General features: G+C 38.4%; 1 protein-coding gene across 14 annotated transcripts in view; it reads left to right on the top strand.

The window, feature by feature from the left end:
* SCAPER (S-phase cyclin A associated protein in the ER) overlaps window positions 1–15,194 on the top strand; it is a 581,035-nt gene that overhangs the window by 287,013 nt on the left and 278,828 nt on the right. For all 14 annotated transcript variants that reach the window (XM_055277642.2, XM_063638678.1, XM_055277646.2 and 11 more), the window contains one exon: window positions 5,455–5,520. In XM_055277642.2, the coding sequence (XP_055133617.2) occupies window positions 5,455–5,520 (66 nt within the window). The remainder of the gene's footprint in view (window positions 1–5,454; window positions 5,521–15,194) is intronic.

Consider the following 15,194-nt stretch of genomic DNA (forward strand, 5'->3'; position numbering starts at 1 on the left):
ACAATATACTATTTTTTATAAAGATAAAAAAAGAGGTTTAATTTCTGAGAAGATTTGTAAAATAGCCTCTTTTTTTAATAAAACAAGATTTGTTAGCAATAGCTAATAAAAAATAAAATGGAGCATACATATATCCCACATTATGACTGAGAGGGAGTATAACCAAGATGATATTGAGATTAATAATGAAGAAATGCAGTGTACAACACTACACCAATGAAATTTTTAATCTTACCAAAGTAGACAAGCATCTAAAAACCAAATCATCAGATTGTAATTGTGACAGTATATTTGAAAGGATTCTTTCAACCTTATCTCTTGCTATTCTCACATTTTAATCTTTTGCTCTGACCAAATGGGTCTCCACAATGTTCTAAGCATAAGTTGTATTTTTCCGTATGTTCAGCATTGTTTATTCAATTTTCTCTGGTAATAATGCCATTTCCTTTGTATTTGGAGACCACTTGACTTTCAAGAGAGTACACATTCCATTTCCTTCAGGAAACAGCTGGAAATGAACATACCACATTACTTACCTGTCACTTACTCCGCCCCATGTAATTATGTTTTTTGTTTGTTTGTTTGTTTGAGACAGAATCTCTCTCTGTCATCCAGGTTGGAGTGCAGTGGTGTAATCTTGGCTCATTGCAACCTCTGCCTCCCAGGTTCAAGCGATTCTCATGCTTCAGCCACCTAATTAGCTAAGTTACAGGCGTACACCACCACACCCAGCTAATTTTTGTATTTTTAGTAGAGACAGGGATTTGCCATGTTGGCCAGGCTGGTCTTGAACGCCTGTCCTCAAGTGATCCACCCGCCTCAGCCTCTCAAAGTGCTAGGATTACAGGCGTGAGCCACCGAACGTTGCTGGAATTATGTATCTTTTTATGCTGTTATGTCATCATCTTTCTTCTGCAGACTAAGTTTCTTGAATATTCTCATTATGTATATACCTCTTTGTATCCCCCTCCCGTACTATAGTTTATACAGAGTCAAAACTCTGGAAATAAATATTTAATTGAATGCTAAAAGCGAATCAAATGGGAGGTGCTTCCGGATGGTTGACTAGAGGCATCTAGTGTGTGCCTCCTCCACAACGAAGAACCAAAATAGTAGGTAATCACACTTTGAACAGATCATCTAAGAATATTGGCATTCAACTGAGAAGTGACAGGAGACATAAGCAAGCTTGTCCAGTGCACATCCTACAGGCCGCATGTGGCCCAGGATGGCTTTGAATGTGGCCCAACACAAATTCTTAAAGCATTACAAAATTTTTTTGTGATTTTTTTAAAGCTCATCAGCTATCCTTACTGTTAGTGTATTCTGTGTGTGGCCCAAGACAGTTCTTCTTCTTCCGTTGTGGCCAGGGAAGCTAAAAGATTGGGCGCCATGACCTAAAGCAAGATAGGAGAGGAAAGTGAGGTAGCCTGTTCTTCTGGGATCAGCTGGGAGCCTGGAGAGGCTCCCCAGTTTGGGGAAAGAGGAAGTGCGTGATCCCCAGCAGTCCACATTCCCACCATGGACTCCTGCGTCCAGCCACGGGAAAGCCCCTGCAACTAACATAAGAAGCTACTGGGAGACCACATAAAGGTATTGTTCCAGAGAGGGAGTCCATGCTTGGGCCTCACATACCCCTGAGCCCTCAGCAGCTACAGAAAGGTGCCACAATCAGAGTCTGCCTCCTACCAGAGCTACATTCTGCCCAGGGATCCAGCAGCTTCTGCATTTCCATAACTCAAACCCCATTGACATTCCCCACCCTCAGCCAGCACCACAGTTGGCTGCTGCCTCCAGGGATGAAGCGAGAGCCACTGACAAAGACCCTACTGCCCCTAGTGGTGAGGCCACTGTAACATCTTCATACGTCCAAGAATGAACTTCCCTGCCAACAGCAGCCACCACTGTGGGCAGCTGAACCTGGGGCCAAAGCACAAGCAATGTGCATGCTTCCCAGCTGCCTGCATATGGGTGCTGCTGAAAGCAACCTCATTCTCCCTAGTAGTGGGGCTGCAGTGCAGCCGCTGCCATGTCTACCCAAGCATTCTGCCTTAGGCCTGAGTATTACCCCATGCTGGCCTACCAAAGCTAGCACCTACACATACCACCAGAGTGCCTGATGACACATCCACCCAGCTCATCTCCACACCCCCAGTAACCAAGCATGTTGCCCGGGGGCCTGGGGACTGCGCAGCCCAGTCTACCACTGTTGGTACCCGAGTACTCTTTCTGGGGGCTTAAGGGAAAGCCCACCCAACCTGTCATTGCCATCACCGTGGGGATTCATCCACCTGCAAGCCTGGGGATTACACTGCCAGCCCATGAAGGCTACCACCAACAACATGAGAGTGAACTACTTGGGATCCAGAGGTTGTTATTCCTGCCAATGCTACTGCCATTGCCCATACCATGGCCCCAGAACCCACCTTCCTCACTAGCCCATTGTTGCCACCCCTGTCACCAGAGCAAGCTGCCTGTAGGCCCAAGAATCAGCTCACCTGGACCTGCTAACACCGGTATCAGTGTTTGTTGCTGTGGAGCCTAAGAACAAGTACATTTGGCCCACTGCTGGCACTACTGGGGCTTGAGGTGTCCCCATCCCCAGCAAAACTTCATTAGAACCTTCACTAACAACCCTACTATAAATCGCTGAGGAAATCACAGACACCACTGATGCTGTTTACAGCTGAAAAACAGCATACGTGACATATGCAACATCATAAGGTGACAAAATACTCAAATTTGCAGCGTCCCAGAAGGTGAAGAAAAAATGAAAGGTAACTTAATAGGAATAGCATTGAATCTGCAGGTTACTTTGGGGAGCCATTTTAATGATATTCATTCTTCCAATCCATGAGCCCCTATGGAATGTTTTTTCATTTATTTGTATCATATATGATTTATTTCAGTAATGTTTTGTAGTCCTCCTTGTAGAGATCTTTCACTTCCTTGGTTTAAATGTATTCCTAGGTATCTTATTTTTGTGTATGTGTGGCCATTGTAAATGGGATTGTATTCTTGATTTGGCTCTCACCTTCAATGTTATTGGTGTATAGAAATGCTACTGATTTTGTACATTGATTTTGTATCCTGAAACTTTGCTGAAGTCGTCTATCAGTTCTAGGAGCCTTTTGGCAGAGTCTTTAGAGTTTTCTAAGTATAGAATCATATTGTCAGTGAAGAGAGATAATTTGACTTATTTTCCCGTTTGAATGCCTTTTATTTGTCTTGCTGATTGCTCTGGCTAGGACTTACAATTTGTTGAATAGGTGTGGTGAGAGTGGACAGCCTTGTCTTGCTCCTGTTCTTCAGGGAAATGCTTCCAGCTTTGGCCCATCCACTATGGTATTGGCTGTGGGGTTGCCATAGATGGCTTTTATTATTTTGAGGGTATGTTCCTTCAATTCTAGTCTGTTAAGGGTTTTTTATCATGAAGGGATGTTGGATTTTATTGAAAGCTTCTTCTGCATCTATTGAGATGATCATATGGTCTTTATCAATGTCATTTTTTACAAAATTATGAAAAGCTATTCTGAAATGCATATGGAGCCATAAAAGAGCCTGAAGAGCCAAAGCAATCTAAGCAAAAAGAGCAAAATGGGAGGCATCACATTATGCAATTTCAAACTGTACTATAAGTCTACAGTAACTAAGACAGCGTGGTACTGGTACAAAAGCAGACATGTAAGACCAATGGAACAGAATAGAGAACCCAGAAATAATGCAGCACACCTATAGCCATCTGATCCTTGGTAAAGTTGACAAAAATAAGCAATGAAGAAAGGACTCCCCATTTAATAAATGGTACTGAGATAACTGGCTAGCCATATGCAGAAGAAATAAATTAGACCCCTACATTTCATCATATACAAAAGTTAACTCAAGATGAATGAAAGATTTAAAGATAAGACCTCTAAACTATAAAATTCTTAGAAGAAAACCTAGGGAATACCATTCTAGGCAATGGCCTTGGCAATGAATTTATGACTAAGTCCTCAAAAGCAATTGTAATAACACAAAAACTGACAAGTGGGACCTAATTAAACTAAAGAGCTTCTGCTTAGCAAAAGAAACTGTCAACGGAGTGAACAGATAACCTACAGAATGGGAGAAAGTATTTCACAAACTATGCATCCAAAGGTTTAGTATCCAGAATCTATAAGGAACTTAGACAATTGAATAAGCAAAAACCAAATAAAGCCATTAAAAGGTGGGCAAAGGACATGAACAGACACTTCTCAAAGGAAGACATACAGTCAGCCCAGAGACATATAAAAAATGCTCACAGGGTGAGGTGCCACACTCTTAAACAACTGAATGTCACATGAACTCATTATTATTCATTCCTATAAGGAGGGCACCTAGCTATTAATGAGAGATCCACCCCTGTGATCCAGCCACCTTTCATTGGGCCCCACCTCCAACATTGGGGATCACATTTCTACATGAGATGTGGAGGGGACAAATATCTAAATTATATCATAGGGATAATACCATATTGAATTTTTAGATACTTGTGATATTATCGAATGTACAGCAGCCAACACAATGCTTGGAACATACTCCACCATGCATAATTGTTACTTTCCCACCTTTCAGATGAGGTCACAATTACTTGCAGCTACCAAGTATTTCTCCATTTTGACATGCAAAATGTTTACATTTGTAAAAATCTTTATATTTATAAAAATCTTAATATTTAGGCTGATGGCAATGAGCATACTTAGGTTGAAAAAATATGTAATTTTATATTTTATTCCAATTTAGATATTTCTTTATTCCAAAGCATCATCTGTCTAGTTTGCTTTTTTCCTCATTAGGGCTATTGTAATTTGCATCTTTCTCACTTTTTTAGGTAGGAGTATTTTTTTTTCACCTGTCACTGCTCTCTAGATTGTTTTACATTGTGGATAATTTTTTCATAGATCACTGGATGAATTCTTTGACAACAGGATCCTTTGGATGAGCAGTTAACATTTAAATTGTCATTTTCCTCTTTTTTTCCTCCAAAAAGAGAAATGTACAAATTAAGTCAACATTAATGGATTGCTATAGTGAGAACTGTCTTAGATCAGTGACCAGCTTGATGACTGTCACCTACTAGTTTAGGCAAGCTGGAGCCTAGTTAGAAAGGGGCAGAGAAGTATCTCAAATTTTTCTGAACCTTTGGTATTTAGTCAGTATAAAAAACAAAAAACACATCTTTGAGAGTCTGGTCACGTTATTTCCACTGTCTTTTTAGTTATTGCTAAAATTAAATGCTTTTTTTTGTATTCTTTACCTGTATTTATCTTTTCATTGTATAACTCTTGAGGTACATAGGTAGTCAGCCACTTCAATCACCAAATTTAATAGGCTGAGTGTTAAATGTAACGGGAAAAATACAGCCAACATTTTGGTTTATTATAAAAATTAGCAGTGAAATAACTGTGTTAAAACTTTTTTTCTCTTCAGGGCTAAGGAATATGAGAGTTTAATGGAAACCAAAAATTCTGGCTCTGATTCACCTTATAAAGCAAAGTGAGTATTCCACATTTTAGTTCTCCTTTTCTTCAGTCTATGCCTGTAACAAAAGTGTATCTCAACCATCATGTTATGTCTGTAATGAGGTTCTTTGATTCTGATTTCTAGAGCAGCATTCCCTTAACACAGTAGTATCCAACTAGAGGAGAGTTTGCTGAGGATATTTGGCCATGTCTGGGCACAGTTCTTGTGAGCACAGCTTGGGGCTGCTAGCATCAAGTGGGTGGAGGCCAAGGATTCTGCTATATATTATTCAGTGTATACGACAGCCCTCACAGAGAGAACTATCTCATCCAAAATGTTAATAGTGCCAAGGTTGAGAATCCCTGTTCTAACAGATCAGGTTCTGGCAAAGCAAGGCTGTGCTGGTTCTTGCTCTGAGGAGATCTCTTTAAGGATTGTTCCTCGGGCCAGTCTGTAAAGAGAATTAGAATTCTCTAATGCTAATTCTCATGAGATTTTAGATGAGAATTTAGACTTCACCATTGAAGTGTAAATGTAATTAAACAATAGCTAGGTAAACAAAGGCATCATCATTTTGTTTCTCTTAAAAATACTGTCGATAGAGCTGCAGTGAGAAAAGTACTCACAAACACTATTGAAGGGAGTACAGACTAGTATGATCTTGTTGAAAAGCAGTGTGCATTAGCAGTTTAGGAAGTCCTATTCAGACCTAAGCCTGCTCAGTGAAATAGCACAAAATGTGCTCAGATATTTATATACATAGATGACTCTTTTTAAAAAAAATTTTTTATTTTAAGTTCTGCAGTACATGTGCAGGATGTGCAGGTTTGTTACATAGGTAAACATGTGTCATGGTGGTTTGCTGTACCTATCAACCCATCACCTAGGTATTAAGCCCAGCATGCATTAGCTATTTGTCTTGATGCTCTCCCTCCTCTCGTCCCCCCTCAACAGGCCCCAGCGTGTGTTGTTCCCCTCCCTAAGTTTATGTGTTCTCTTTGTTCAACTCCCCCTTATAAGTGAGAACATGCAGTGTTTGGTTTTCTGTTCCTGCATTAATTTTGCATAGATGACTCTTTTACTGGTACTTTTAACAGTGAAAAAGTCAAGAAACAATTTAAGTGCCCCAAGTTGAGGAATATCCATAACCACTTGTTGGTGTACATATGCTATAGAATGTTAATGTAGCCATTATTTGCATTTACAGTAGAAATATTCTTGCCTGTCAAAAGATACCAATCAGCTTACTACTTTTATTTATTATTGTTCTGAAAGTATTAGGCATTGTAATAAAAAGATAAATACATATAAAACATTAAAGAAGTAAAAAATTATCAAGATTATGAAGATACTGTATATCACAAATACTGTATATCAGGAGAATGGAGTGCAGAACTAGTAGAAGCAACAAGAGAAATCAATTCAGTAGGATGGTGGATTACCAAATTAATATAATAACAATAATAGGTAACAAATTACTGAGCCATTACCTTATGCTAGACTCTGTGTGCGCTAACTCATTGCTGACAATAATTCTATGAGGTTAATTAGGGAAATTAAGCTCTAGAGAGGGTAACTTGCCTGAAGCTACACAAAAGCAATATCTAGCATACAAAAATTAATAGCTATTCTTTGCAATAACCACTTAGAAAATATAAATATATTTACAACAGCAATAAAAAGAAGTAAAATATTTAAGAGAAAACTTGTATATATTTTTTTTGAAGACAGAGTCTCTCTCTGTCACCCAGTCTGGAAGGCAGTGGCGTGATCTAGGCTCACTGCAACCTCCACCTCCCAAGTTCGGGCAATTCTCGTGCCTCAGCCTCCCACCTAGCTGGGACTACAGATAAGTGCCACCATGCCCAGCTAATTTTTTGTATTTTAGTAGAGACAGGGTTTCACCTTGTTGCCCAGGCTGGTCTCGAACTCCTGTGCTCAGGCAGTCCGCTCACCTCAGCCTCCCAAAGTGCTAGGATTACAGGCATGAGCTACCGCGCCTGACCTTTAAGAGTAAACTTAAGAGGAAATGTGAAGGATCTATTAAAAGAAAATCTTAAAAAGCTAACGAGATATAAAAGACTTTTATAAATGGAAAGACAAATCATACTCTTGGATAAAAGACACAGGACAGTAAGTTTGCTGTAAATATTCCTACAAATGTAATGTAATTCCAAAAATAGCAACCTTTTTTTCATAGATCTAAAATCATTCTAAAGAGAATATAGAAACGTCTGAGAATTTCTAGGAAAAATTTTTGAAAGAAGGAATATGAGATAGGACTCAGCTAATGGATATTTAATAAAATTTTAAAGCTGCACTCACTGACACATGAATAAAAATACAAATTGTTGGAAGAGTGTTCTTTTGTTTTTGTTTTTTGAGACAGAGTCTCACTCTATCACCCAGGCTGGAATGTAGTGGCAAGATCTCGGCTCACTGCAACCTCTTCCTCCCAGGTTCAAGTGGTTCTCGTGCCTCAGCCTCCCTGATAGCTGGGATCACAAGCACCTGCTACCACACCCAGCTAATTTTTATATTTTTAGTAGAAACGGGGTTTCACCAGTGTTGGCCAGGCTGGTCTCGAACTCCTGACCTCAAGTGATCCACCCACCTTGGCGTCCTGAAGTGCTGGGATTATAGGTGTGAGCCATCATGCCCGGCCGGAAGAGAGTTCTTAAAACAGTCTAGAAATATGTCTAAATACTTGAGGAAATTTAATATATGACTGTGGCATATAGTATTTGCAAAAGATGGCCAGAAGAAGTTGAGCCATTTCTGAATACATGCCCCTTTGCAGTATAACTTTGCTGTTTCTCCTATCAAGAAGTGGACTCTGTTTCCCTTCCTCTTGAACTTCTGGACCTGTGACTTGTTTTGGCCCATTGAAAACTGTAGAAGTGATATGTGACTTCCAAGCCTTAGCCTCACGGGTCTATGATTTCTGTTCTCACCTGCACTTTCTTATTCTTCAGTAACTGCCATGTACGGAAGCCTGGGTCAGCCTCCTTGTGAGTGAGAAATCACATGAAGGGACAGGCTCAGTTGTCCTGGCTGTCCCTTCAAAGAAAACCCTAGGCAGGGGATTAAGGCCATCCAGGACCAGTTAGCACCTAGCCGGTTACATTAGGTGAGACCAGAAGAATTACCTAGCTGAGCCCAGGTCAAACTGCAGGGAGCAAATAGATAGTTGTTTGAAGATACTGAGTTTTGAGGCAGTTTGTTTCACAGGAGGTGATTACTGGTACAATGACAAAGGTGGAATTCCAAGTCATTAGGGAAAGGATAGATTAGCCAGTAAATGTTGATGAATACTCTTTTCACTCCTTAGTCTAGCAGTTAAATTGCTGATTAATCAAAGATGTAAAGATAAAAACATGAAACTGTAAAAGCACTAGAAGAAAACAGGAAATGTCAAAGTCCCTTGTAAATAAACTTCTAGACACAGGAGTCAGAGAAGAAAAGACTGATGAATTTGACTGTATCAGAGTGAAAACTGATGCTTGGTTAAATACCATAAAGAAAAGAGAGGGGTGGAAATATTTACAACAAAAATGATAAAGAGCTCATGTTATATATAAATAAATACCTTGTATAAATTAATATGAGCAAGATCATTCATCAGTAGGAAAAAATATTGGATATGATCAGATAATAGAAGGAAAAGGAAATTAAAAGTGCCCAATTTGTTTTACTTTTGAAATTCCAAACTACTTAATTGGGTTTTTAAAAATTATATTTATAGACATTTTAATGCTGTGAGGAAATGCTTATGCTGATTGAAAACTTTTAATTTTGATACAGTATGAGCATTTTACATTAAAATGATAGGGGCCCTAAAGGGTAGTAATGCTACTTAAATTCAAATTTCCATATATATCTTCCTAAAAACTATATATATCAACAAGGAAAGCAAATTAAGTCATCAATACTTCATATCTATACTATATCTAGGAGACATAGATGGCTACCAATGTATGTTTTTTTCATTTTTTAAAATGGTGATGAAATACATATAGCAAAATTTACTATCTTACTCATTATTAATACAGTTTAGTGATATTAAGTACATTCATATTGTTGTGTAGCTATTACATCATCCACCTGCAGAACTATTTTCATCTTACAAAACTATAACTATACCCATTAAACGATAATTTCCCATACCTCCTGTTCCTAGCACTTGGCAACCACCATTCTACTTTCTGTTATTATGATTTTGACTACTCTGGGTAACTCATGTAAGTGTAAATATACAGTATTTGTCTTTTTGTGATAGGCTTATTTCATTTATCATGATATCCTCAAGATTTATCCATGTTGCACCAAGGATAAGAATATTCATCCTTTTTAGGGCTGAATAATACTCCACTATATGTGTTGCTTATCCATTAATCTGTCATTAGACATTTGGATTGCTTCCACTGTTTAGCAATTATGAATAATGCTGCTGTGAACATGGGTATACAAATATCTCTTTAAGTCCCTGCTTTTAATTATTTTCTGTATATACCCAGAAGTGGAATTGCTAGATCATATGACAAATCTATTTTTAATATATTGAGGAACCAGCACACTGTTTTCCACAGTAGCTATACCATTTTTTACATTCTCACCAGCTCTGCACAAGAGTAACAATATCTCCACATCCTCACCAGTACTTGTTATTTTCTGCTTTTTTTGATAGTAGCCATCCATATAGTTGAGATAGTATCTCATTTTAGTTTTGGATTGCATTTACCTAACAATTAGTGATGTTGGACATCTTTTCATGTGCTTTTTGGACATTTGTATTTTCTTTTTTTTTTTTTGAGATGAAATCTCATTCTGTTGCCCAGGCTGGAGTGCAATGGTGGGATCTCAGCTCACTGCAATCTCCAGCCCCCAGGTTCAAGCAATTCTCCTGCCTCTGCCTCTCGAGTAGCTGGGATTACAGGTGTATGCCACCATGCTCAGCTAATTTTTTGTATTTTTAGTAGAGATGGGGTTTCACCGTGTTAGCCAGGATGGTCTCAATCTCCTGACCTCGTGATCCGCCTACCTCGGTGTCCCAAAGTGCTGGGATTACAGGCGTGAGCCACCATGCCTGGCTCACACACATTTTTTTTTTTGAGATGGACTCTTGATCTGTTGCCAAGCTAGAGTGCAGTGGCGTGATCTCAGCTCACTGCAACCTCTGCCTCCTGGGTTCAAGGGATCCTCCCACTTCAGCCTCCCAGGTAGCTTGGGACTACAGGAGTGTGCCACCAACTTGGATAATTTTTGTATTTTTTTGTAGGGATGGGGTCTTACCATGTAGCCCAGGCTGCTTTCGAACTCCTGGGCTCAAGCAATCTGCCCCCGTTAGCTTCCCCAAGTGCTATTACGTCTTCTTTAAATGCTTGGTAGAATTCACCAGTGAATCCACAAAGTCCAAGGCTTTTCTTCGATGAGAGATTTTGATTACTAATCTCCTTAATTATATGTCTTTTAGGTCTTCTATTTCTTCATCATTAGATTTTGACATATTTTGGGTTTCTAGGAAGTGGTCTGTTTTGTGTAAGTTTTCCAATTTATTGCCATACAGTTGTTAATAGTACTCTCTTTGAATCCTTCTTATGTATGTACAATCAGTAGTAATGTGCCCACTTTCATTTCTGAATTTAACAATTAGTATCTTTTCATAGTCAATCTAGCTAAAGGTTTGTCAGTTTAGTTTGTCTTATGGAAGAACCAGCTGTTGGTTTCATTGATTTTTCTCTATTTTAAAAAATTCTGTTTCATTTATTCCTGCACTAGTCTTTATTATGCTTTCTGAAGGAAATAATAAAGCTTTGGGTTTAGCTTTGGGTTTAGATTTTTCTTCTTTTTCTACTTTGTTAAATATAAATGTTTATAAATGTCCCCCTTCTTTCACTGTGTCCCATACATTTTGATATGTTGTGCTTTCATTTTCATTTGTCTGTATTTTCTGATTTTTCTTTGACTACTTTTGTGATTCATTGGTTGTGTAAAAATGCATTATTTTTCACAAATTTGTGAATTTTTCAGGTTTTTTTTTGTTACAAATGTCTAACTTCATCCTGTTGTGGTCAGAGAATACACATTGTATGACATCTATCTTTGTGAATCTATTGAGTCTTCATTTGTTTGTTTTTGTTTTTGTTGTTTGTTTTTTAACTTTTAAGTTCAGGGTTACAAGTGTAGATTTGTTACATAGGTAGTAAACTTGTGTCATGGGGGTTTGTTGTACAGAGTATTTTATCACCCAAATATTAAGCCTAGTATTCCTTAGTTATTTTTCTTGGTCTTCTCCCTCCTCCCACCCTCCATCCTCCAAAAGGCCTGAATGTATGTTGTTCCCCTCTATGTGTCTATGTGTTCTCATCATTTAGCTCCCACTTATAAATGAGAACATGTGATATTTGGTTTTCTCTTCCAGCGTTAGTTTGCTAAGGCTAATGGCCTGCAGCACCATCCATGTCCCTGCACAGGACATGATCTCATTCGTTCTTATGGCTATATTGTATTCCATGGTGTATACATACCACATTTTCTTTATCCAGTCTATCATTCATGGGCCTTTAAATTGATTCCATGTCTTTGTTACTGTGAATAGTGCTATGATGAACATACGTGTGTGCATGTGTGTTTATAATAGAATGATTTATATTCCTTTGGATATGTATCCAGTAATGGGATTGCTGGGTTGAATGATATTTCTGTCTTTAGGCCTTTTGAGGAGTCACCACACTGTCTTCCACAATGGCTGAACTAATTTACACTCCCACCAACAGTGTGTAAGCATTTCTTTTTCTCTACAACCTTGCCAGCATCTGTGATTTTTTTGACTTTTAAATCGTAGCCATTTTAACTGGTATGACATATCTCATTATGGTTTTGATTTGCATTTCTCTAGTGATCAGTGATGTGGAGCTTTTTTTCATATGATTTTTGACCATATGTATATCTTCTTTAGAAAAGTGTCTGTTCATGCCCTTTGCCCACTTTTTAATCGGGTTGTTTTTTTTCTTGTAAATTTAAGTTCCCTATAGATGCCAGATATTTTGTTGGATGCATAGTTTTCAGGAATTTTCTCCCATTCTGTAGTTTGTCTGTTTACCCTGTTGATAGTTTCTTTTGCTGTTCAGAAGCCCTTCAGTTTAATGAGATACCATTTGTCAATGTTTGCTTTTGTTGCAAGTGCTTTTGGTGTCTTTGTCATGAAATCTTTGCCCATGCCTATGTTGCAAATGGTATTGCCTAGGTTGTCTTCTAGGGTTTTTATAGTTTTGGGTTTTACATTTAAATCTTTAATCCATCTTGAGTTAATTTTTATACATGGTATAAGGAAAAGGTCCAGTTTCAGCCTTCTGCATATGGCTAGCCGGTTATCCCCACACCATTTATTGAATAGGGAATTCTTTTCCCATTGCTTGCTTTTCTCAGGTTTGTTGAAGATCAGATAGTTGTAGGTGTGTGGCCTTATTTCTGGGCTCTCTATTATGTTCCATTGGTCTGTGTATCTGTATTGTACCAGTGCCATGCTATTTTGGTTACTGTAGCCCTGTAGTATAGTTTGAAGTCAGGTAGCATGATGCCTCCCATGTTATTCTTTTTGCTTAGGATTGCCTTGGCTATTTGGGCTCTTTTTTGATTCCATATGAATTTTAAAATAGTTTTTTTAGTTCTGTGAAGAATATCAATGGTAGTTTAATGGGAGTAGCATTAAATTTAATAAATTGCTTTGAGCAGTATGGCCATTTTTATGATATTGAGTCTTCCTATCCATGAGCATGGAGTGTTTTTCCATTTGTTTGTGTCATCTCTGATTTCTTTGAGCAGTGGTTTGCAGTTCTCCTTGTAGAGATCTTTTACCTCTCTAGTTAGCTGTATTCCTAGGTATTTTATTCTTTTTGTGGCAGTATGGAATGGGAGTTAGTTCCTGATTTGGCTCTCAGCTTGACTGTTGGTGTATAGGAATGCCAGTGATTTTTTTACATTGATTTTGTATCCTGAGACATTGGTGAAGCTGTTTTTCAGCTCAAGAAGCTTTTGGAGGGTTGGGCACAGTGCCTCATGCCTGTAATCACAACATTCTGGTAGGCCAAAACAGGCAGGTTGCTTGAGTTCAGTTCAAGACCATCCTGGGCAACATAGCAAAACCCTTTCTCTACTAAAAATACAAAAAAAATAGCCAGACATAGTGGCTTTCACCTGTAGTTCCAGCTATTCGGGAGGCTGAGGTGGGAGAATCAACTGAGCCTGGGAGGTTGAGGCTGCAGTGAGCCAAGATTGCACCACTGCACCCCAGCCTGGGCAACCAGAGTGAAACCCTGTCTCAGAAAAAGAGTAAAAAAAAAAGCAGCAGCAGCAGCAGCTTTTTGGGCTGAGACTGGGATTTTCTAAATACAGGATCATGTCATCTGCAAACAGGGATAGTTTTGAGTTTCTCCTCTCTTGCTATTTGAATACCGTTTATTTCTTTCTCTTGCCTGATTGCCCTAGGCAGAACTTCAAGTACTACGTTGAATAGGAGTGCTGAGAGAGGGCATTCTTGTCTTGTGCCGGCTTTCAAGGAATATGCTTCCAGGTTTTGCCTGTTTAGTACAATGTTGGCTGTGGGTTTATTATAGATGGCTCTTATTATTTTGAGGTATATTCCTTCAATACCTAGTTTATTTAGAGTTTTTAACATGAATGGATGTTAAATTTTATCAAAAGCCATTTCTGCATCTTTTGAGATAATCATGTGGTTTTTGTCTTTAGTTCCGTTTATGTGATGAATAGTATTTATTGATTTGCTTTGTTGAACCAACCTTGCATCCTGGGATTGAAGCCTACTTGATCATGGTGGATAAGCTTTTTGGTGTGCTACTGGATTCGGTTTACCCAGTATTTGATTTTGGATTTTTGCATCAGTGTTCATCATGGATGTTTGCCTGAAGCTTTCTTTTTTTGTTGTATCTGCCAGGTTTTGGCATCAAGATAATGCTGGCCTTATAGGATCTGTTAAGGTGGAGTCACTCCTCCTCAATTTTTTGCAATAGTTTCAGTAGGAATAGTACCAGCTCTTCTTTGTACATCTGGTAGACTTCAGCTGTGAATCCTTCTGGTCCTGGGCTTTTTTTTTGGATGGTAGGCTGTTACTGCCTCAATTTCAGAACTCATTATTGGTTTGTTCAGAGATTCAATTTCTTTCTTGTTCAGTCTTGAGAAGGTGTATGTGTCCAGGAATTTATCAATTTCTTTTTCATTTTTTTCTTATGTTTTCTTCTAAGACTTTTATAGTTTTGAGTCTTACATTTTTTATCTGTTTTGAGTTTTTTTGTATATTATTTGAGACTGGTGTTCAATTTCATCTTTTTGCATAAGGATACTCCGTTTTCCTAGCACCATTTGTTGAAGAGACTGTTCTTTCTCCATTGCATGTTCTTGGTTCCCTTGTCAAAGATCAATTGACTGTGAATGTGTGGGCCTATTTATGGATTCTCTATTCTTTTGGTCTATAGGTCTATTTTTATGCCACTATCATACTGTTTTGATTAGTTTTGTAATATAATTTAAAGTCAGGAAGTGTGATGCCTCCAGTTTTGTTCTTTTTGCTCAAGATTACTTTAGCTATTGGGGGAGTACTGTTGTTCCATTTGTATTTTAGGATTGTTATTTGTATTTCTGTAGAAATGCTTTTGGAATTTTGATAGGGATTTCACTGAATATGTAGATCA

Source organism: Symphalangus syndactylus, chromosome 5 (assembly GCF_028878055.3).
Source record: "Symphalangus syndactylus isolate Jambi chromosome 5, NHGRI_mSymSyn1-v2.1_pri, whole genome shotgun sequence".
Taxonomy (NCBI): Eukaryota; Metazoa; Chordata; class Mammalia; order Primates; family Hylobatidae; genus Symphalangus; species Symphalangus syndactylus.